We start from the raw sequence: 24,529 nt of genomic DNA on the forward strand, positions 1-24,529 counted from the left end.
TGTAAATGCATTATTATGTATGATATGATCTTAAAATAACTCACTTTTTTCAGTTAATTCTGGGACAATATGGCATCAATTTAAATGATTATTGTAACAAACTGCTACAAGTTGGGCAGTTAGGTCGGTGTTGCTTTTGTGTAGCTACATCTCTGTAAAAAATGAAGAGGCTGAATCAGTTTCTCTGATTTTGATATTTGTAGGTTTATGTTTGAGTAAAATGAACATTGTTGTTTTATTCTATAAACTACAGACAACATTTCTCCCAAATTCCAAATAAACATATGGTCATTTAGAGCATTTAATTGCAGAAAATGAGAAATGGCTGAAATACACAAAAAAGATGCAGAGATTTCATATTTATAAAGTTCAGAAATCAATATTGGGTAGAATAATCCTGGTTTTTAATCACAGCATTCATGCATCTTTGCTTGATGATGTTTTCCTCCACCAGTCTTACACACTGCTTTTGGATAACTTTGTGCCTTTTAATCCTGGTGCAAAATTTTAAGCAGTTCAGTTTTTTTTTTTTTTTTAAGTTGATTAAAATCAAAGAAACTCATAATTTTCAAGTGGTTTGTTATTTCTTTTCAGAGCTGTATACTCTATTGTTTCAGAGACAATCTGAATCTTATTTCTGCATAAATAAAAAGTAATCTCATCAGTGGCAATGCTGTGCTTCCCCAATAAATAAAAACATTCAGATTTCTAAAACAACGCTATATTGGGCACTTAATTGCATCTAAATCAAGTGCAATCCCTGCTAAAATAATGTTTTTGTGTGTGTATTGTCTGGCTGAGAGAGATGATCTCTCAGATGCTCATTAAGCTGATGAATGAGTATTTTGTGCTGACTCTAGAGATAGAAAAATTTAGCGCTTATTATCTTTTCAAGGTCACACTGTTATTTTTACATTCCTAGTGATTTGTTAATGCTCCCTGTTTTGTGTCTCCCCCTCCTTTCCCTGCTACTCCCTCTCTTTCTCTCTCTTTCTCTCTCTCTCTCTCTCTCTCTCTCTCTCTCTCTCTCTCTCTCTCTCTCTCTCTCTCCTCCCCCACTCTCCACAGAGCACCAGAGGAGTCACTCTTGGCAGAGACCAATGGCATGACTATATCCCTGGCTGGTGTTGCTGCAGTATTGGCAGTCCTTGGCACTGAAGCAGAGATAAAAGAGCCTGTCCTTTTCCTATGGATCACAGAGCTGTAGGATATACTGTACATCAGTATTCACACTCATTACTCAGCTGACTGTCCAGACCTGCTGTGAGTCACTCATGCTTTCTGGAAGGGCTGTCTGTTAGATATGAGACTCCCTCACATTAAGGGTGAAATCCTTGCTGCTTGGGCCGGAGTTGATTGAGAAGTGAAGTGCTGCGCATAAGAAATGCAGGCTGAGAACCCATTTACTAAGAAGCTCCAGGCCTTGAACGGGAACATGGGCCCTCCCATTTCAAACCTACAGGGAACACCAGCCGTGCCCAAGATGGGCATTCGAGCCCGAGTATCAGATTGGCCCCAGAGGCAGGACGGTGGTCACGGACCTCCACCTAGATTCGACAGCCTGATGACAAACTTCCAGAGCAGAATACCCAGCCAGAGCACGGATGAGGTCATTAATCAGAACCAGGAGGCTCTGAATAAGCCCAGTTTTATTGAAACCAAATACGGGCTGCTCAGTCACTCTCCAGGTAAAGACTTTCGTCCAATGCAGAAGCGAAGCAACAGTGACATCACCCTCAGCGATATCGGTGCGGAGGATGTGGATCAGACCGCTGTGAACCCAAACACGGGTACCTCTCTGCACCGCGAGTACGGCAGCACCTCCTCTATCGATCGACAGGGTATAACTGGTGAGGGTCTGTTCACTACACCAAGGTCCTACCCAGCCGAACACTCCAAGCAGCCCAGTGCGCCACCTCCGCACGGCTTCCCCGAATACCTACAGCATGAGACCATCTCTCCGAGTCTCCAGACCGCAGCTCAGATTGCACGAGGGGACATCATCTGCATTCAGAACTATTCTGATTATGTGGACAGCTCACTCTTTTACAGCCGGAATCGAGAAAGGACTTTCCTACAGAGGCAGAAATCGGACCGCGGCGAGACTTCGATATTTCGTAGGCTGAAGACCGTAAAGAGCGAAGCCAAGCATTTAATTGAGCAGGACAGTTGTAGCAGGCATGGCTGTACTTTGGGTTTCCAGAGGTGTTTTGCACATTATGATGTACAGAGCGTCCTCTTTAACATAAGCGAGGCAGTTACTAATCGGAGTAACCTTGCCCGCAGGAAGAACATAACAACTGGAGCTTCTGCTGCGTCTCAGCACCACGCGGCTGTAGCAGAACCTTTACCCGCGTGCGGCGGCTCTCCTCTAGGTAGCTTCGAGGATCTCGGACAAAAATCTTGTACTGATCCAGATAAAGGGGATGGGAAGAGCAGTGGGATGGTGCTTAGCTGCCCTTACTTCCGCAATGAGGTAGGTGGGGAAGGAGAACGGAAGCTAGGACTCGCGAAAACCGGCAGTGCCCCCTACAGCAGTGGAGGTGAAAACCATTCCGTCGAGTCAGCTCTCACTTCTCACTGTACGAATGCCGGAGTATCCGTACTGGAGTCGCCGTGCGATAGTTACTCACCTCACGAGAATTATGCTGTTCCCAGAGACTGTATCAAGCGCTACATCATTGAACACATTGATATGGGGGCGTACTATTACCACAAGTTTTTCTACAATAAAGGTAAGATTGTGGAATTACAGTGGCTTTGAACAATGCATGAATTATCTAACTACCTAAACACAACCTTAAAAATACCCATATTTATTTTATTTTAGAACACCAGAACTATTTTGGTGTTGATGACAACCTGGGCCCCGTGGCGTTAAGTGTACGCAGAGAGAGACAGGAGGAGAGCAAAGACGGAGTGCAATATAACTACAGAGTTATCTTCAGAACCAGCGAGGTAGGCCAAATCGCTACGTCATGCACCACCTGTCTCCATATACACACACCATATTTCTACTGAATTACACATTGATACACATGCTTAGACATAAGTGATGCAATTAGCTCGTCTCTCTAATTACTGTAGATTGTTACCAGAAGCACTAGTCCTGTAAGCAGAGATCTCCTGCTTTGGAAGTGTGGAGTTTTGCACATATGTCCAACTGCCTAATTGACTTTAAAAGCTCTATGTCCCACCAAAACAAGACAAACTTAACCTAATCTTCTGTTTATTAAAACAAAGACGTTTGTAGTGACTGGAATATTTGTGTTGGGTTTCTGAGCTTCCACTTAGTAACTTCTCTTTTTGTAGAACCCTGCTCCCTCTCTCACATTGCTGTGATGCAATGATGAGCAGTCAGTCACGCAGCTTTACATTTATATTTTCACAATACAGGAAGCTTTTTAAGTTTTTCCCCATAATCCACCAGTTATGTTGCTGCTAAGTGCTCAGAACATGCTCTCTTCACGACACACAGCACCTTCTACCTTCCTACTGCTGCTCTGTATTGAGGATTAAATATATATAACTTTACGTAACAATTTATTTTTATATGTTTTTGTATTTAGTTTTTTTTGTTACCAGCTGATCCACGGTTTAGTGTGTACTAAACTGTGACTTCCATAACTATTGTGATATCCCTAACCATTAACACCCACACTGCATATCATCACAAACCCACACTCCCCTCTGTGAAGCATGGTGGTGGGAGCATCACGCTGTGGGGATGCTTCTCAGCAGCTGGCCCTGGAAGGCTTGTGAAGATAGAGGGTGAAATGAATGCAGTGGAAAAAAACAAGAAACCCCCGGGGGACAGTCGGAAGAGAAGATTTATTTTACAGCAAGACAATGACCTTGAAGTGTACAGCAATATCTACAAAGAAATGGTAGCAATATACCATATATCACCTTATTATATCATCACCACTGAGAATGACAACGCAGCACAGATCTTTTTTTTTTTTTTCAGACCTCCCACCTCCTCTGTGTCTTTATCTCTCTGTTCCTCTCGGTCTTTGTCTCTCTCTCTCTCTTGATAACTAGCTCACTACCCTGAGGGGGTCTATCCTGGAGGATGCTGTGCCCTCCACTGCGAAGCATGGCACAGCTCGTGGTCTGCCTCTGAAGGAAGTGCTGGAGTATGTAGTGCCTGAGCTCAATATCCAGTGCCTTCGTCTGGCCGTCGGCTCGCCCAAAGTGTCGGAACAGCTGCTGAAACTGGATCAGCAGGGGGTGAGTATTAAACCCCGCTCAGATCTGTACCCCTCGCATAGCACACGGGAGTAATAATGAACTGCAGTCAGGTTACCCTCTACTACATCATCATTTCCACCAGGGGGGTATGCCTGGGTATGTACAGATTCAGGGCTTAGCATATTTATTTATTTATTATATATATATATATATATATATATATATATATATATATATATATATATATATATATATATATATATATATATATATATATATTTATTATTATTATTATTATTATATATATTTTTTTCCCCAATAAGTATCCTGATACATTTTTTCTACCACTATACTAGTAATAAATTTGAAATTGAGCAAAGGGTGCACTAATTCTGCAAAATAACTGTGGGTGACCTAAAAATAGTATTATGAGCTTTTACTAAAGTATATGGACTAATTATACAACAGTTACTTCCGACCTCATAATCTGGTTGAGAAGTGTTCTAGCCACGATGATATATGATAACATCACGGCCTTCTCACACTAAACCTGTATCACTCCGCTGTCGCGTTGCAGAGTAACGGCGTATACACACAGTACAGCTTTATATAATCACCTCCAGCAGCACCAGCAGCAGCATTAGCTTAGCACAGGCTAACGCTCAACCACGGCACGCTCGCCCGCAGCGCAGGCTCATCTTTTGTGGTAAAAAGGGAAGGAAAATCACTCGGCTAATTGCTCGGGTAATGCCGTCAATTTAGACTTTAGAAACAATTCAATTCAAATAATTCAAGTTATTTTACCTTTTATGGCACACCATGATCTTACTGTGGTCCTGCTGTAAACTACAAATGAACAAGAGTCGTTAGATCAGTGTTTCTCAACCCTGTTTCTGCATATTCTACTGCATATTAACACTGTTCTGCATATTCTAGAGCTTTCTCTGATTTAAAGGCACTTTAATAATAAAAAAGGGATGGTATGATGTGTCTAATACACTGCTGGATAAGGGATTTTAACAGGTAAACTCAGTAAAGGATTGTTTATTAGCTGTTAGTTTATCAGTTGAATCTGGTGGGAAAACACAATTTTAGTTCAGTGATCAGGGTTAAGAAACTGCTTTAAACTACCATAAAATACTGTACTAAATTCTAGCTGTCCTCTACATCCGGCTTTTAGATAACTAGTTAACTAAATACATGTTCCCTTTATTATAGTTTACAGCAAGTCCTGCAATCCTTAATTAATAAACATTATTTGAAAATGTAATAGTTTTTAGCTGTTGAGGCAGCGGATCTGTGGCCTGTCTCCTTATTAATAGTAGAGCTGAGCTGAGTGAAAAGAATCGGGGCTACTGCATAATCATTCGGGGCTCTAACCCCGGAAGCCCAGGCAAGGCGACGCCCCTGATTTCCACATTCAACTCCATCAAGCTTCAGTACATTAACATTTACAGTAATACAAGAAATACAGGGTGAATTAAGGTGAGGTAGAGTGTGTTGGGGTGAATTAAGGTGAGGTAGAGTGTGTTGGGGTGAATTAAGGTGAGGTAGAGTGTGTTGGGGTGAATTAAGGTGAGGTAGAGTGAGTTAGGGTGAATTAAGGTGAGGTAGAGTGAGTTAGGGTGAATTAAGGTGAGGTAGATTGAGTTAGGGTGAATTAAGGTGAGGTAGAGTGAGTTAGGGTGTATTAAGGTGAGGTAGGGTGAATTAAGGTGAGGTAGGGTGAATTAAGGTGAGGTAGGGTGAATTAAGGTGAGGTAGAGTGAGTTAGGGTGAATTAAGGTGAGCTAGAGTGAGTTAGGTTGAATTAAGGTGAGGTAGAGTGCGTTAGGGTGAATTAAGGTGAGGTAGAGTGCGTTAGGGTGAATTAAGGTGAGGTAGAGTGAGTTAGGGTGAACTAAGGTGAGGTAGGGTGAATTAGGGTGAATTAAGGTGAGGTAGGGTGAGTTAGGGTGAATTAAGGTGAGGTAGAGTCAGTTAGGGTGAATTAAGGTGAGGTGGATTGAGTTAGGGTGAATTAAGGTGAGGTAGAGTGAGTTAGGGTGAATTAAGGTGAGGTAGAGTGAGTTAGGGTGAATTAAGGTGAGGTAGAGTGTGTTAGGGTGAATTAAGGTGAGGTAGAGTGTGTTAGGGTGAATTAAGGTGTGGTAGAGTGAGTTAGGGTGAATTAAGGTGAGGTAGAGTCAGTTAGGGTGAATTAAGGTGAGGTGGATTGAGTTAGGGTGAATTAAGGTGAGGTAGAGTGAGTTAGGGTGAATTAAGGTGAGGTAGAGTGAGTTAGGGTGAATTAAGGTGAGGTAGAGTGTGTTAGGGTGAATTAAGGTGAGGTAGAGTGTGTTAGGGTGAATTAAGGTGTGGTAGGGTGAGTTAGGGTGAATTAAGGTGTGGTAGGGTGAATTAAGGTGAGGTAGAGTGAGTTAGGGTGAATTAAGGTGAGGTAGAGTGAGTTAAGGTGAATTAAGGTGAGGTAGAGTGAGTTAAGGTGAATTAAGGTGAGGTAGAGTGAGTTAGGGTGAATTAAGGTGAGGTAGAATGAGTTAGGGTGAATTAAGGTGAGGTAGAGTGAGTTAGGGTGAATTAAGGTGAGGTAGAGTGAGTTAGGGTGAATTAAGGTGAGGTAGAGTGAGTTAGGGTGAATTAAGGTGAGGTAGGGTGAATTAAGGTGAGGTAGAGTGTGTTAGGGTGAATTAAGGTGTGGTAGGGTGAGTTAGGGTGAATTAAGGTGTGGTAGAGTGAGTTAGGGTGAATTAAGGTGTGGTAGGGTGAATTAAGGTGAGGTAGAGTGTGTTAGGGTGAATTAAGGTGTGGTAGGGTGAGTTAGGGTGAATTAAGGTGTGGTAGAGTGAGTTAGGGTGAATTAAGGTGAGGTAGAGTGAGTTAGGGTGAATTAAGGTGAGGTAGAATGAGTTAGGGTGAATTAAGGTGAGGTAGAGTGAGTTAGGGTGAATTAAGGTGAGGTAGAGTGAGTTAGGGTGAATTAAGGTGAGGTAGAGTGAGTTAGGGTGAATTAAGGTGAGGTAGAGTGAGTTAGGGTGAATTAAGGTGTGGTAGAGTGAGTTAGGGTGAATTAAGGTGTGGTAGGGTGAGTTAGGGTGAATTAAGGTGTGGTAGGGTGAGTTAGGGTGAATTAAGGTGTGGTAGGGTGAGTTAGGGTGAATTAAGGTGAGGTAGAGTGAGTTAGGGTGAATTAAGGTGAGGTAGATTGAGTTAGGGTGAATTAAGGTGAGGTAGAGTGAGTTAGGGTGAATTAAGGTGAGGTAGGGTGAATTAAGGTGAGGTAGGGTGAATTAAGGTGAGGTAGAGTGAGTTAGGGTGAATTAAGGTGAGCTAGAGTGAGTTAGGTTGAATTAAGGTGAGGTAGAGTGCGTTAGGGTGAATTAAGGTGAGGTAGAGTGCGTTAGGGTGAATTAAGGTGAGGTAGAGTGAGTTAGGGTGAACTAAGGTGAGGTAGGGTGAATTAAGGTGAGGTAGGGTGAGTTAGGGTGAATTAAGGTGAGGTAGGGTGAGTTAGGGTGAATTAAGGTGAGGTAGGGTGAATTAAGGTGAGGTAGAGTGAGTTAGGGTGAATTAAGGTGAGGTAGAGTCAGTTAGGGTGAATTAAGGTGAGGTGGATTGAGTTAGGGTGAATTAAGGTGAGGTAGAGTGAGTTAGGGTGAATTAAGGTGAGGTAGAGTGAGTTAGGGTGAATTAAGGTGAGGTAGAGTGTGTTAGGGTGAATTAAGGTGTGGTAGGGTGAGTTAGGGTGAATTAAGGTGTGGTAGAGTGAGTTAGGGTGAATTAAGGTGAGGTAGAGTGAGTTAGGGTGAATTAAGGTGAGGTAGAATGAGTTAGGGTGAATTAAGGTGAGGTAGAGTGAGTTAGGGTGAATTAAGGTGAGGTAGAGTGAGTTAGGGTGAATTAAGGTGAGGTAGAGTGAGTTAGGGTGAATTAAGGTGAGGTAGAGTGCGTTAGGGTGAATTAAGGTGAGGTAGAGTGAGTTAGGGTGAATTAAGGTGAGGTAGAGTGTGTTAGGGTGAATTAAGGTGTGGTAGGGTGAGTTAGGGTGAATTAAGGTGTGGTAGAGTGAGTTAGGGTGAATTAAGGTGTGGTAGGGTGAATTAAGGTGAGGTAGAGTGTGTTAGGGTGAATTAAGGTGTGGTAGGGTGAGTTAGGGTGAATTAAGGTGAGGTAGAGTGAGTTAGGGTGAATTAAGGTGAGGTAGAGTGTGTTAGGGTGAATTAAGGTGTGGTAGGGTGAGTTAGGGTGAATTAAGGTGTGGTAGAGTGAGTTAGGGTGAATTAAGGTGTGGTAGGGTGAATTAAGGTGAGGTAGAGTGTGTTAGGGTGAATTAAGGTGTGGTAGGGTGAGTTAGGGTGAATTAAGGTGTGGTAGAGTGAGTTAGGGTGAATTAAGGTGAGGTAGAGTGAGTTAGGGTGAATTAAGGTGAGGTAGAATGAGTTAGGGTGAATTAAGGTGAGGTAGAGTGAGTTAGGGTGAATTAAGGTGAGGTAGAGTGAGTTAGGGTGAATTAAGGTGAGGTAGAGTGAGTTAGGGTGAATTAAGGTGAGGTAGAGTGAGTTAGGGTGAATTAAGGTGAGGTAGAGTGAGTTAGGGTGAATTAAGGTGTGGTAGAGTGAGTTAGGGTGAATTAAGGTGTGGTAGGGTGAATTAAGGTGTGGTAGGGTGAGTTAGGGTGAATTAAGGTGTGGTAGGGTGAGTTAGGGTGAATTAAGGTGAGGTAGGGTGAGTTAGGGTGAATTAAGGTGTGGTAGGGTGAGTTAGGGTGAATTAAGGTGAGGTAGAGTGAGTTAGGGTGAATTAAGGTGAGGTAGATTGAGTTAGGGTGAATTAAGGTGAGGTAGAGTGAGTTAGGGTGAATTAAGGTGAGGTAGAGTGTGTTAGGGTGAATTAAGGTGAGGTAGAGTGAGTTAGGGTGAATTAAGGTGTGGTAGGGTGAGTTAGGGTGAATTAAGGTGTGGTAGGGTGAGTTAGGGTGAATTAAGGTGAGGTAGAGTGAGTTAGGGTGAATTAAGGTGAGGTAGAGTGTGTTAGGGTGAATTAAGGTGTGGTAGGGTGAGTTAGGGTGAATTAAGGTGTGGTAGAGTGAGTTAGGGTGAATTAAGGTGTGGTAGGGTGAATTAAGGTGAGGTAGAGTGAGTTAGGGTGAATTAAGGTGAGGTAGAGTGAGTTAGGGTGAATTAAGGTGAGGTAGAGTGAGTTAGGGTGAATTAAGGTGTGGTAGGGTGAGTTAGGGTGAATTAAGGTGTGGTAGAGTCAGTTAGGGTGAATTAAGGTGAGGTAGAGTGAGTTAGGGTGAATTAAGGTGAGGTAGATTGAGTTAGGGTGAATTAAGGTGAGGTAGATTGAGTTAGGGTGAATTAAGGTGAGGTAGAGTGAGTTAGGGTGAATTAAGGTGAGGTAGAGTGAGTTAGGGTGAATTAAGGTGAGGTAGAATGAGTTAGGGTGAATTAAGGTGAGGTAGAGTGAGTTAGGGTGAATTAAGGTGTGGTAGGGTGAGTTAGGGTGAATTAAGGTGAGGTAGAGTCAGTTAGGGTGAATTAAGGTGAGGTAGAGTCAGTTAGGGTGAATTAAGGTGAGGTAGATTGAGTTAGGGTGAATTAAGGTGAGGTAGGGTGAGTTAGGGTGAATTAAGGTGAGGTAGATTGAGTTAGGGTGAATTAAGGTGAGGTAGAGTGAGTTAGGGTGAATTAAGGTGAGGTAGAGTGTGTTAGGGTGAATTAAGGTGAGTTAGGGTGAATTAAGGTGAGGTAGAGTGAGTTAGGGTGAATTAAGGTGAGGTAGGGTGAGTTAGGGTGAATTAAGGTTAGGTAGGGTGAGTTAGGGTGAATTAAGGTGAGGTAGAGTCAGTTAGGGTGAATTAAGGTGAGGTAGAGTGAGTTAGGGTGAATTAAGGTGAGGTAGAGTGAGTTAGGGTGAATATATGTAACATATATTTATTAAATATAAAATTAAGAGACCACCTCAAAATGATCAGTCTCTGATTTTTCTATTTATAATTATAGTAAATTTCAATATTTTGACCATTTTCTCTTTTTCTGTAAAAAAAAAATGCTCGAAATGACAATATTAATATTTGGATTTTAAGAGAAATGTTATAATAATGTTGTAATAATTTTCTTAAATAAAACACCACATTTAATCTTACTCAAATATCTACCTATAAATAGTTAAATAATTTTAAAGTGTTCTCTGAAATGTTGTTATATGGTTAATATCACAGTTGTGGATGAGTGTGTGACCTGGTGATGACACTGACCGGTCCGGCTGGACTCTCATCACTATTGTATTTTTATCTCTGGGCGAAAAAAAGGAAAAAGGGAAGAGCGACAGGTTACTCTAGAGATAAGCAGGATCAAAGCAGCCTGCTAGAATCATTATAGATAGTGTAACCATGACAACTGCCTGGCAGCGTAACACAGCCTCTATACGTGTGTACGAGAAACTACCAGAGCATCAGTCCTAACTCCAGAAATTAAAATAATTTCTTCTCTTTTTAATATTTTAACTTTACTCTTTTATTTATCTCAACAAAAAAACATTTAGTATATTTTTTTTATTTTTTCTGAAAGAGTTTAATTTAATCTCTATGGAAAGATATCAGATTTAGTTTGGCAATAAAATTGCTGGTAGTATTTGGGGTAGATTTACAATTAATTAATTAAGCTTATATTATAAAAAAGGTGGTTTGGCTGTATTTATTTGAGGAGCTCCTGTGTGTGTGACTCTGTCTGTGTCTCTCTGTCTGTGTCTCTCTGTCTGTGTCTCTCTGTTTGTGTGTGTTTCTCTGTCTGTCTCTTTGTCTGTGTGTGTGACTCTGTCTCTGTGTCTCTGTGTCTTTGTCTCTGTGTCTGTGTCTCTGTGTATGTGTCTCTGTCTGTGTCTCTCTGTCTGTGTGTGTGTTTCTCTGTCTGTCTCTTTGTCTGTGTGTGTGACTCTGTCTCTGTGTCTCTGTGTCTGTGTCTCTGTGTATGTGTCTCTGTCTGTGTCTCTCTGTCTGTGTGTGTGTTTCTGTGTGTGTATCTCTTTGTGTCGCTTTGTCTGTGTGTGTGTGTGTGACTGTGTGTGTGACTGTGTGTCTCTGTGTTTGTGTGTGTGTGTGTGTGTGTTTGTGTCTCTGTGTTTGTGTGTGTGTGTGTGTCTCTGTGTTTGTGTGTGTGTGTGTGTGTGTGTGTGTGTTTGTGTCTCTGTGTCTCTGTGTCTCTGTGTCTTTGTGTCTTTGTCTCTGTGTCTGTGTCTCTGTCTGTGTCTCTCTGTCTGTCTGTGTGTTTCTGTGTGTGTATATCTGTGTCGCTTTGTCTGTGTGTGTGTGTGTGTGTGTGTGTGTGTGTGACTGTATGCATGTGACTGTGTGTGTGTTTGTGTTTCTCTGTGTGTGTCTCTTTGTCTGTGTGTGTGTGTGTGTGTGTGTGTGTCTCTGTGTGTGTGTGTGTGTGTGTGTGTGACTGTTTCTCTGTGTTTGTGTCTCTGTGTTTGTGTGTGTGTGTGTGTGTGTGTTTGTGTGTGTGTGTGTGTGTGTGTCTCTGTGTGTGTGTGTGTGTGTGTGACTGTGTTTCTCTGTGTTTGTGTCTCTGTGTTTGTGTGTGTGTGTGTGTGTGTGTTTGTGTCTCTGTGTTTGTGTGTGTGTGTGTGTTTGTGTCTCTGTGTTTGTGTGTGTGTGTGTGTGTGTGTGTGTGTGACTGTGTTTCTCTGTGTGTGTGTGTGTCTGTGTGTGTGTGTGTGTGTGTGTGTGTGTGTGTGTGTGTGTGTGTGACTGTGTTTCTCTGTGTTTGTGTCTCTGTGTTTGTGTGTGTGTGTGTGTTTGTGTCTCTGTGTTTGTGTGTGTGTGTGTGTTTGTGTCTCTGTGTTTGTGTGTGTGTGTGTGTGTGTGTGTGTGTGTGTGACTGTGTTTCTCTGTGTTTGTGTCTCTGTGTTTGTGTGTGTGTGTGTGTGTGTGTGTGTTTGTGTCTCTGTGTTTGTGTGTGTGTGTGTGTTTGTGTCTCTGTGTTTGTGTGTGTGTGTGTGTGTGTGACTGTGTTTCTCTGTGTGTGTGTGTGTCTGTGTGTGTATGTGTGTGTGTGTGTGTGTGTGTGTGTGTGTGTGTGTGTGTGTGTGTGTGTGTGTGTGTGTGTGTGTGTGACTGTGTTTCTCTGTGTTTGTGTCTCTGTGTTTGTGTGTGTGTGTGTGTTTGTGTCTCTGTGTTTGTGTGTGTGTGTGTGTTTGTGTCTCTGTGTTTGTGTGTGTGTGTGTGTGTGTGACTGTGTGTCTCTGTGTTTGTGTCTCTGTGTTTATGTGTGTGTGTGTGTGTGTGTACTGTCCTTTTATGTTTCAGCTCTCAGTTCAGAGCAGTAGCTCTTACAGGGTTGAGTCACTGCATGTGGTGATAAATGCATATTGATTGAATGCAGTTCAAATGCATCCTGGTGTGTTTGTGAAGGGCTTCTGATGATTTACCATCAATTTTTAATGATATTTATTATTTTGTAGTTTAATTTGTTCAATTACAAAGTCCTTTTATCTTTTGAGACACAGTAGTGATTTAGTTTTGAGATGGAATGATGGATTTTACAGTATTTTAAATTATACTACAGCACATCCAGTGATAATTGTAATCGATTATACTCTCTCTATATATATTTAAATTAGTTACTAAACTCTCCCAGTACTTTAGTCTGAGTATAGAGTGTAGTGTAGCAGATCTGTTATTCCTCCTGTGATGTTCTCAGTTAAACTCTGGTCATTTCTCTGCTCTCTCTCTCTTTCTCTCTCTCTGCAGTTGAGCTATCAGCACAAGGTGGGGATAATGTACTGCCAGGCTGGTCAGAGCACAGAGGAGGAGATGTACAATAATAAAAGTGGCAGTCCTGCTTTTGAGGAGTTTCTGGATCTGCTCGGCCAAAGAGTTCTTCTGAAGGGCTTCACAAAGTACAGAGCTGAGCTGGACAATAAAAGTAAGTACTGTTAGATCAAACACAATCAATGCATGTTAAATTCACTTTCTCTAGTGTTGGTTAAATGTCTGTTATTCTGATGAGCGACATAAAAACATATATTGTTTTATATTTAGGGCTACAAGCACCAAAAGATCGAAGCCCCTTCCGCTACAGCTCAGCCTGATTTGGCCTGATTGTGGCGCAACAGCAAATCGTCAAACTTTAGGGTTCATATGTTCACATTTGTATGACATACTCTAAAAATATATATTTACCCTGATTACTTGTCAAACAAAAAGCCTCAAGAAACATACCGCTAATTTGCATGGTGTGCTTAACCACATACATCTTTAAACACGAACTAGTCCCTGGGTTTTCATACATAAATGTCACATACGCTAATTTGGCATTAAAAAAAATCCAATGAATAAGTAAAGCTTTTATCACAAAAATAACGCAAGTAATACACACATACAGAGATGTGAATGCCCAGGTACACAAACACAAACACTAGTGCTGTGGGATATGATGATAAATATTGTGGGGATGATAGAAAAGTGTTTATTGTGCTACTTACCTTCTATCTTCTCTATCGTTTTTACAGTAATTTCATCAATTATTCATGCAAATATATAAAGTAGGCTATGATAAAAAAAATGTATTGGTGTTAGGGTTGGGTTTCTATCATGGTTTTCTATTTTTTGCACGGCGCTCTGTTGTGTATTTTTACATTTTAATTATTTCACTAGAACCGTCACGCTGCCGCTGATCCTTCTGTTCGATAGGTGCTGTGTCTCATAGCGCTGGTAAAGCTTTATATTCTGTCTTTAAGCTGCTGCTTAATTTTAGTGGCTCTTAAATTGTTGTTTTTGTTCATTTCTTTTTTTTTGTTATTTCTTTGTTTGGTTTCGTTGCCCAGATGTAATACAAAAATACAAATTTTTGTACCTGTGTAATCACTATTTTGTTTGGATCTTTTAGAATTCGTTAGATTATATTTATTTTAGCATTTTGAGTTTAGTTTAGTTGGTTATTTTCATATTTTATGTCTATTTTTCTGTTTTTATTAAATGTTGTTATTAGCTAATTAGCTTCTAGCTTGTTTTCTGTTATGTAGCATACAGAACTTCTCACTGGTCTTTTAAATTAATGTTGATTTATTTATTTAATAGCTGTTTCTAACTATTTTAAGCCAGACAGACACTGTGTGATTTTTTAATCGGGTGTGGAGAGCTCATCTGCATGTTTAAATGGTTTGTCCTGTAGGAAAACGCAGGTGATTTATATGCTGATACTGTAGTCTGACTGGCAGGCTGAGAGACTGCCGCGCACCCATTAATCCACCTGCAGAGGTTTAAACGCGTGGATCAGCTGTAGCTTTTGAATCAGCACAAAAATCACAGTGGGATTTTTTATACTGAACATAGTTCTACATCACATCACAGATCATTTTTCTTCAGCCGATGATAATTACCATATAGCTAAGTAACCAAGTTTTATTGTTAACTAAAAAAACAAACGAAATAGCGAAAACTAAAACTAAAAGTTCTCCTTAACTGAAACTAATAAAAACGGAAATGAAAAGACAAAACTAAAAGGAACTGAAATTACAGATTGACTACCCTCATTTTTTGTGTTTGTTAATTTATAATTTATTTATATAAATTTGGTATATCATGATATATATCGTTATCGTGATATAAAAAAATTCCATATCGTAATATATGATTTTTCCCAGATCGCCCAGCACTAACAGACACCCATACTTAAATACACAAGCAACACACACACACACACACACACACACACACACACACAATTGGCATCTCCCCCCTCCTCCCTCTCTATCTATCTCCACACTGATGGATAGAATCAGGGACCAGGTGTTTAACGCTGCATGTTCATAAACTACACTTAATGAATTCTGTATCAGAATTATGTTTTTTATGTATTGGGGCTCCTTGGGCTCGTAAGTGTTCAGACCCCTGAAATTGCCGCATGCTTCTATATTCTTCACTGAGTTGTTGCTCTCTGTGTTTTGTTTCTGTAGCGGACTCTACAGGCAGTCATTCTCTCTACACAGTCTATAAGGATCATGAGATAATGTTCCATGTTTCTACAATGCTCCCCTACACACCCAACAACAAGCAGCAGGTGAGATTTACTCCACTGTTCCACACTGAACCCCAGTTTAATACACTGTTTTATAACTAATCCTGTTATGTAATGTAGTCCTGAGTGGAAATTCTGCTCAGAAAGATTTGCCTCTGTAAAAGAACATTGTTTTCTAGTCTTTTTCTGAATCTGGGGCTGATTATTAAAATGATGCCAGTGGGCAAGGGTTCTGCTTGTTCTCATGACAAAGCTTTGTTTTGGTAAAGTAAAGAATTTATAAGCAAAGAATAGGTTTTAGCATTACAGAATACTACTGTAATAATCAAGTGTTTAATTTTACTTTTCATTATTTTATTAAAAATCTATTATTGAAATTGTATTTAATTTTTATTTTAATCATTTTACATTAATTATTTAATAGAAGGTATTTGTAAATAATTTATTACTATTACTATTATTATTGCTATCGTATGTTTTGCACTGTAGGGCACACCAGACTATAAGGCACACTATCAATAAACATCTATTTTCTGGTGTATATTTTATATGTGAGGTGCAGTGCCTTATGCAACACTAGAAGGAACAGGTGCTTCGCCATGTTTTCCTTCTAATTCAGCAGGTCTCAAAGCTGGGTGGTGAAAACTGTGAAGCTAAGCTAATTTAAGTAAACAAAACTGTAATTCTAAAAAAAAAAAAAACATTTTCTTTTAAAGTCAAGCGACTTTCTTTTCCTAAAATGGTTTATTTGTTAAAGAGTAAAGAGCTTCAATTTATTTACAGTAAGCTTAGCGGGTAATCGCTAGCTGTGGTTAGCAGCTAATACTCTGAGGAACCCTGAGTGCTTCAGTGAGTCAGGGTGATATTAGCTAGCGATTTGTTTCACGTTGTTTTTTTGTTTTTTTTAACATAGTAAACCCACAGACTAGAGTCCGATAATACTCACCTCTCAATGGTGAAAGAGCACGATCACTTAGCGCAGTTAGCGGCTAATGCTAATACTGCTCCAGTCTCAGTGCTGGAGAACTAATCTGAAACTCCTGTATACCGCATTTTTAAGCACGTTTTTTTGGATGTGAAAAATACTTTACATCTTCATGGACATCTATTTATTTAATTTCTAGATCAGAGTGCATTGTTATTGTAGCTAAATATAGTTATACCCAGTATTAGTCTGAAGCAGTGATGGTTTCACTTGTTTACAGGCACTTCGAACGTGAATTAAATGAGTGTTTAATAATTATTTTTGTAAGAGTCGTCAGTGATGGGCTTTAAAAACCTTAAATTTAAATACCTGTATTTCCTGTATCTCTGGCTTTTATAAGATGAACACATTTGGCCTCTGTGGAATGTTGTTATTCCTCCTGTGGGATTTTGGCATGTTGCACTAGGATTACAGTCTTCAACCATATGATTCTCGCCCACACCGGTATTGAATTGCTTGAAATGTGGGTGACGCATGGGTTACAGCCGTGCAGCTCTTCTGCAGCTTCTCTCAGTGTCCCTCCTGTGGCGCTGGTGGATTAGCAGTAATGTGAACTACATGCCGTGTAAATCCAATCAAACCTGCTGTTCGGTTTCATAAAACACAGGAATGAAGAATCTCCTGCTTTCACTCCAGCAGTGGGGCATCAGTCAGTCCAAACGTGTCACGATTACAATCTTTATTTACCAAATCAACCAGATGTACAAGTAATTAAAGTCAAAATATAAATAGATATAGTTTTAAAAATATATATGACTCGTATAAATGTAAAATTAAAATAGAATAAAATAGAGTCGGTGCACAGCAAGACTGGAGGTAACATTCTGTGCAATAGAAGATCATAGAAATTAGGGGTGGGCAATATGGCCATAAAATAATATCACAATATTTCAGGGTATTTTTGCGAGAACAGCGATATGACAAAACACTGATTTAAAAAAAAATGATATTTTAATAATAGACTGTTGGCGGGGTGTAAGATAGCAATAAGCATCACAACACGTCTTGCACAGGGTGTGAAATGGGGCCCTAAGAGAGTAAAAGCATTAACAGTGTAAAATATATATATAAATAAATATATACTACACATATTTTATAGATATATGTGTGAAGTGCAGTTAAAGGTGCAGTGGCAGGGGTGGAGGTAAGTAGTGTAGTTTTGTTTGTAGAAGGACCAGTAAAGTGAATGTACAGCAGTTTAAAACAGAGGGATGAGAGATTGGTCCTTGTTTTGAAGGATGAGGGCCTGCAGGAATAATACTGTGACAATGGTGTTTGAGATTGAAGAGATAATTAATTAAGATGTACTGTATGATATCCGCTGGTGCTGTGTGATATAAGGATAAATACAGTGCCTTTGCGAAAGTATTCACCCCCCTTTACATTTTTCACATTTTGTTACCTCACAACCTGGAATTCAAAGGGAATATTTGAGGGTCTGCATCATTTAATTTACAGACCATACATACAACTTTCAACATTTAACTTTTTTTTTTTATTGTGAAGCAAACAACAAATAGGACAAAATAACTGAAAATATCAGTGTGCATAACTAATCACCCCCGTAAGTCAGTACTTTGTAGAGCCACCTTTTGCAGCAATTACAGCTGCAAGTCGCTTTGGATAAGTCTCTATGAGCTTGCCACATCTTGCCACTGGAATTTTTGCCCATTCCTCATGGCAAAACTGCTCCAGCTCCTTCAAGTTAGATGGTTTCCGTTAGTGAACAGCAATCTTCAAGTCTGACCACAGATTCTCAATTGGATTAAGGTCTGGGCTTTGACTAGGCCATTCCAATATGTTTACACGTTTCCTCTTGAACCACTCAAGTGTTGCCTTCGCAGTATGCTTTGGGTCATTGTCCTGTTGGAAGGTAAATCTCCGCTCTAGTCTCAAATCACTGACAGACGTAAACAGGTTTTGCTCAAGAATATCCCTGTATTTAGCACCATCCATCTTCCCCTCGACTCGGACCAATTTTCCAGTCCCTGCTGCTGAAAAACATCCCCACAACATGATGCTTCCACCACCATGTTTCACTGTGGGGATGGTGTTCTTGGGGTGATGAGATGTGTTGGGTTTGCGCCAGACATAGCGTTTTCCTTGGTGGCCAAAAAGTTCAATTTTGGTCTCATCTGACCACAGTACCTTCCTCCATACAGTTTGGGAGTCTCCCACATGCCTTTTTGCAAACTCGAAACGAGCCTTCCTATTTTTGCCTGTAAGTAAAGGTTTTTGTCTGGCCACTCTTCCATAAAGCCCAACTCTATGGAGTGTACGGCTTATTGTGGTCATGTGAACAGATACTCCAGTCTCTGCTTGGGAACTCTGCAGCTCCTTCAGGGTTACCTTTGGTCTCTGTGCTGCCTCTCTGATTAATGCCCTCCTTGACCGGGCTGAGAGTTTTGGTGGGCGGCCCTCTCTTGGCAGGTTTGTTGTGGTACCATGTTCTTTTCATTTGATGATGATGGATTTGATGGTGCTCCGGGGGATCATCAGAGATTTGGATATATTTTTATAACCCAACCCTGACTTATACTTCTCTACAACTTTATCCCTGACTTGCTTGGAGAGCTCCTTGGTCTTCATGGTGTTGTTTGGTTAGCGTAATGGTGTTGCAGCCTCTGGGGCCTTTCAGAAAAGGTGTGTATATACTGACAGATCATGTGACACTTAGATTGCACACAGATGGCCTTCATTTCACTAAGCATGTGACTTCTGAAGGTAATTGGTTGCCCCTGAACTTTTTAGGGGCTTCATAACAAAGGGGGTGAATACATATGCACATGCCAATTTTCATGTTTTTATTTTCATGTTTTCTTTATATACATATATTTTTTTTTCTCATTTCACTTCTAAAACGTAGACTATTTTGTGCAGATGCATCACATTCAATTCAGATAAAAAAAAAAATACATACAGGTTGTAATGTAGTAAAATAGGGAAATAATCCAAGGGGGTGAATACTTTTGCAAGGCACTGTATCTTCTATCGTCCCTATCGTTTCTACAGTAATTTTATCAATTATTCATGCATAATAGGGTTGGGCGGTATTGAAGTTTTTTACACCGTCACACGTCGTCAGATTATAAGGCGTTGTATGGTATTATCGCCATATAATAATTTACATTTATTATTTTAATTATTTCACTAGAACAGTCACTCTGCCGCTGCTCCTTCTGTTCTATAGGTGTTGCGTCTCATAGCGCAGGTAAAGCTTAATATTCTGTATATATTCTGCATATATTCTGCACTGTATATATATATTATATATATACACACATATACACTCTAGTATGCAGAACTACATTATTATTGTTATTAATTTTCCATTCTTAAATAGCAGGATACTTTGACTTTTATTTCTCTGCTCGGAGCCGACCCCAACCACTTTCCCCAGGCCCCAGGAAATAGTCTGTGATGTAGTCATCTGTTTTTTAATACTATTTTATTTTATATAAAGCTATGGCATGATAATCACCATATAGCTAAGTAACCAAGTATTATTGTTAAAGAAAACAAACAAAATAACAAAAACTGAAAGTGAAAGTTCTCCTTAACTGAAACTAATAAAAACTAAAACAAACTAAAATTACAAATTGAATACCCTGATTTTCGTGTTTGTTAATTTATTTATAAATAAATATGATAATTAAGTAAGCAATGATATTATTTTGTCATATTATTTAAAGAATAACTGAAAACATACTCAAATGTGGTGTATTGTGATATAAAAAAAAATCCATATCGTGATATATGATTTTTCCCATATCGCCCAGCACTAATATCAGCACAACCTTGTATAAAACATGAAGTCTGTGCGCGAGAGCGAATACAGCATCCAGACCCACACTGCTTCAGTTCAGCGGGAGGCCAGTGATGCAGACAAGCCTTCAGAAACAGATTGTTATTAGTTTTAAAAATATTGTTTTTAATTAAGTTATGAATTCTTTCAATTTTTTTAGCTGCAGCTTTCTACTTCCACCAATCAGCTTAGACTAAACAAGTAATTTCTGCGGAATCATGCAGCTCATTACCAATCAGAATATTCATCAGTTACATTTAATGCATCCAGCCTCTGTTTTCATATGGATTGTTTTTAGTTGAACAGCAAAATTTAATAAAAAAACTTGTAAATGTTCATATGCCATTCATAGTCATTGTTTTGTAGGAAGTAGCGATCATTTTTCTGCATGATTGCTCAGGGATACTGTTGGAGTTTCATGTATTCTACAGTTTTTGCACGTGTCTGCTTTTTCTTGCTTGCATATACTAAAAAAAGCATCATCACCAGCTTATTTGTCTATAAAGCAGTTGGACAGAGACTTGCTGCTTATTTATTTTATCTAAAAATGATGTATATTACATAATGTAGACAAAAATTACAAATTATGGTTTCATTTAAAGTTAAACATCATTAAAGCACAATTTGTTATGTTAAGGTGTTTTTTTTTTTAAAGAATGCATCAAATGTTTTGTGTTACATTTTTACTAGGGGTGTGATGAGATCTCGCAAGATTAAAACGTGACTATATTTCTCCTCAAGCTTAAATCTGTGTCGCGGGGCAAAAAAACAGTTTAGTGTGGACTTTTAAAGCGGGATCTGGCAACACAGTAGTGATAGCAGTGAGTGTGGTGTCTGAGCAGTGAGAGCAGCTCTCAGCAGAAGAGGAAAATTCAGGTATTTGTATAGAAGATGCTTCTGCTACTTTTAAGTTGTATGTCTGGCTGCATTTTGTCTCCAATGGAAACAATAAACGGTAACAGAGTGACCAACAAGACACAAACCATATATAAATACTGTAAGTAAATCCTACACCTGACTGTTTCATAGACAGCTGTACTAATCCCTTAGCTCTGTACTGTATTTAAAAACATGTTCTGTCTCTGTTTCACTTCAAGCATAGTCTTAATATGACTGGTTATGGTTCTGCATAGTTAAATTACAAGAGATTTAGGAGAGAAAAACACAAACCCTAGTCTTAATATGACTGGTTGTGGTTTGCACTTATTGTTTGCACTATATAATTTTTTATTCTTATTTCTATTTCTTATAGAATCAATGTGTGAGAGAATCCAGTCTGTTAAGTTTGTGTTTTATGATTTTGTCAAATAAAATTTGACATTTTTTCATTTTTTACGTTTTCTTTAATATTTAGTTTTAAATCTCGTCTCGTCTCGTTCTCATGAACCCAATATCGTGTCTCGTCTTGTGATATTAGTGTCTCGTCACACCCCTAATGTTTACAAATTTTTAAAGCCCAAAGTTTTTTTTTTATTATTATTTTAATGTTCTATTATTCATTTGCCGCAAGTTTAATTCTTTCTTTTTCTGCTGCCGTAATGAAGCTAATGTTAAAGGCTTGGAATGTTGTGGAGTATGTTGTTTGTACTTACCATACATTCTCATCTCACCCGCTGTCCAGCTTCTGAAGAAGAGGCACATTGGAAACGACATTGTCACCATCATATTCCAGGAGCCAGGAGCACTACCCTTCACTCCCAAAAACATCTGCTCCCACTTCCAACACATCTTCATCATCGTCAAAGTACACAATCCCTGTACAGAGCATGTTTCTTACAGGTGAGAGAGAAAGCTAGCACACACACACACACATCCACATCTTAAACCACCTGCGCAGATCTATTTGAGTGCGGTATTTTTGGAAATTATTATTGAAATTATGGAAATATAAATTTTTAGGGCACATCTGGGACTGTGTTTAGTGGACAGGTTTTAAAATACTACAAAATGTCTTGTCTAGTTACTGGTGTTTACCTCTCGTCCTATAGTTTAAACATACATTAATAATCCAGAATACAGTTATTGTTTATTTATAGGATGAGTGAATAATTTAGTTTCTATTTTCTTTTTCTTCAACAGTGTAGCAGTTGCTAGGTCAAAAGATGTACCAGTGTTTGGTCCTCCGATCCCCAAGGGGGCGATGTTTCCCAAATCAGTCGTATTCCGAGACTTCCTGCTAGCCAAGATGATCAACGGTGAAAACGCCGCCCACAAATCTGAAAAGTTTCGCGCCATGGCCACACGAACGCGCCAAGAGTACCTGAACGACCTGGCCAAGAACTTTGCCAGCGCCACGCCGGTGGACTCTTCAGCAGCCAAGTTCAGCTTCATCTCGCTGGGCACGAAGAGGAAGGAACGCAGCCGGCCGAGAGTCAACGCACACCTCCACAGCTCGGGCGCCATCACCTGGCCAGTGGTTGCCCAGGACTTCAGCATCTCCATGGACATTGGTTGTCTCTTGGCCATTTCCAGTGAGTTTGTGGTGCTAATTGAAGAGGCTTCAAAGGAAGTAGTGTTCAACTGTTACTGTAGAGACGTGATTGGATGGAGCTCATCTCCAGCAGTGGGACGAGTGAAGCTGTTCTACGAGCATGGAGACTTTATAGTGTTCTCGGTGCAGGATGGCTGTGCTGAGGAGGTGTTTGAAGTCACGCAGCGACTTGAGGTCAGTAAACACATGTTTAATTATTTATTTTATAAGTTTAACAGTTGTCAGTGAAGCTGAATTAAAATAATAAGCAATCTTAATGTCATGTTACATTTTCTTATGTAAGCGCAGCTTCATCTTGTCCCAGTGCTTAAATTGACGTCACGAGGTTGGTTCTCGGACGCCTCACTAACATAAACAATTAGTCTACAGTAACTTAGTTCCTCAATAGATAATAAAATCCAAACCAAAAATCAATGCAAAGCAGGGGGCACTTTTGTATACTTTTTAAAGGGTGAAGAATGAGAAAAAAAAATCACTTTTACTTTCGTACCTCGCCTCTTAAGCGGACAGCTGTTCTTCGGCGGTGGCTAGCGGCGCTGAAGCGCGAGAATCCTCCGGTTAGCTGCAATGCTAGGGGTTAGCATTAGCGCCGGACAAATAAGCTGAAGTCTGAGGCTTTTTTCCTCCGATTTTATTCTTCCTCTGATCAGCTGGGATGTATAGACCGTCCGACTGGTGGTACTGTAACAGGAGCAGCTGTGAGCCGCACGGATGCTCCACGTTAGCCTAGTTCAGCTTCATCTTCATCCATAATCTCCACAAACAACGAGCTCTTTTACGCTAGTTATGTACCTGGACTCTTCTACCAACCAACCTCGTGACGTCACCAGTGCTGCACGGGCAACATGGCGGCGCCCTAGCGCAAATGTAACAAACATAAATATATTAGAAATTAGTGTGTAAACATTTAATATAAAAAAATCCCCCCCCCAAATAAATTCCATTATATTTTATCCCTTAGAAAACTTGTACTAACTGAAATGTTTCATGTCCCCTTTAAACAACTGATCACATATTCTTCAGCTGGGCTGGAATGAAAACCTGCAGCCATGCCAGTGCATTGTGGATAAAATTACACACCCCTGTTCTAAAAAAACATACATCAAACTCCACAATGAACTGCTGTGAGAAGCACCAGCTGATAAATATATTCTCATTGATATATTTCATTAAAACAAGGACAAATCAACAAACCATCTACAACACAGCTTTATAGATGACGTGAGCACAGATAAGACCAATTGTTCTGGATAACTGGGAGTAAAAAAGAGTAAAAAGAAGCACAAACATCCCATTCCTAATTGTATTAATTAGTACTGTCACTCATGTGACCCGCCGTTCATTACTGACACTGCTGGCTCCTCTCCACTCTCTGCAGATGGTGACTGGAGGCTGTGAGACAATAGAAATGTCTTTGCGTAGGAATGCTTTGGGCCAGCTTGGCTTCCATGTGAACTTTGAGGGCGTGGTGGCCGACGTGGAGCCGTTTGGATTTGCTTGGCAGGCCGGGCTGCGTCCCGGTAGCCGCCTGGTGGAGATCTGCAACGTAGCCGTTTCCACCCTGTCTCACGAGCAGATGATCGACCTGCTCCGGACTTCAACCAGCGTCTCTGTGCTGGTCGTTCAGCCTCACAAGGACGGGACGCCCAGGAGGTACTGCCTGCATCTTCCCACTCACATTATATTATATACATTATATAAAATATATATGTTGCAGAATGCTACAACAACTGATTTTTGTGTTTTCATTGGCATAATCATCAACAATAAAAGAAATAAAAGCTTAAAATAGATAACTCTGTGTTTAATACATCTACATATAATATATGTATAATATATATATATATATATATGAGAGTTTCACATTTTAAACTGAATTACTGAAATGACTTTTCAATGATGTTCTATTTTTTTAAGATGTACCTGTCCTATACAGAATCATCTTGTAATGTAATTTTATAATTAAACAGAAAGCTATATTTATATTTTTTCAGCAATTCCTCCCTTATATAACTGATATGCTCAGTTTT

At 39.9% G+C, this 24,529-nt stretch overlaps 1 protein-coding gene across 4 annotated transcripts in view; it reads left to right on the forward strand.

Moving 5' to 3' along the window:
• Positions 1–24,529, forward strand: part of sipa1l2 (signal-induced proliferation-associated 1 like 2) — a 95,108-nt gene that overhangs the window by 41,428 nt on the left and 29,151 nt on the right. For all 4 annotated transcript variants that reach the window (XM_049465730.1, XM_049465728.1, XM_049465729.1 and 1 more), the window contains exons 2-9: positions 1,069–2,735; positions 2,831–2,958; positions 4,045–4,233; positions 12,950–13,124; positions 15,157–15,260; positions 21,630–21,787; positions 22,088–22,673; positions 23,878–24,152. In XM_049465730.1, coding sequence (XP_049321687.1) covers positions 1,385–2,735; positions 2,831–2,958; positions 4,045–4,233; positions 12,950–13,124; positions 15,157–15,260; positions 21,630–21,787; positions 22,088–22,673; positions 23,878–24,152 — 2,966 coding nt within the window. In that variant the 5' untranslated portion in view covers positions 1,069–1,384. The remainder of the gene's footprint in view (positions 1–1,068; positions 2,736–2,830; positions 2,959–4,044; positions 4,234–12,949; positions 13,125–15,156; positions 15,261–21,629; positions 21,788–22,087; positions 22,674–23,877; positions 24,153–24,529) is intronic.

The sequence above is a fragment of the Astyanax mexicanus genome, chromosome 16 (genome assembly GCF_023375975.1).
Source record: "Astyanax mexicanus isolate ESR-SI-001 chromosome 16, AstMex3_surface, whole genome shotgun sequence".
NCBI lineage: Eukaryota > Metazoa > Chordata > Actinopteri > Characiformes > Acestrorhamphidae > Astyanax > Astyanax mexicanus.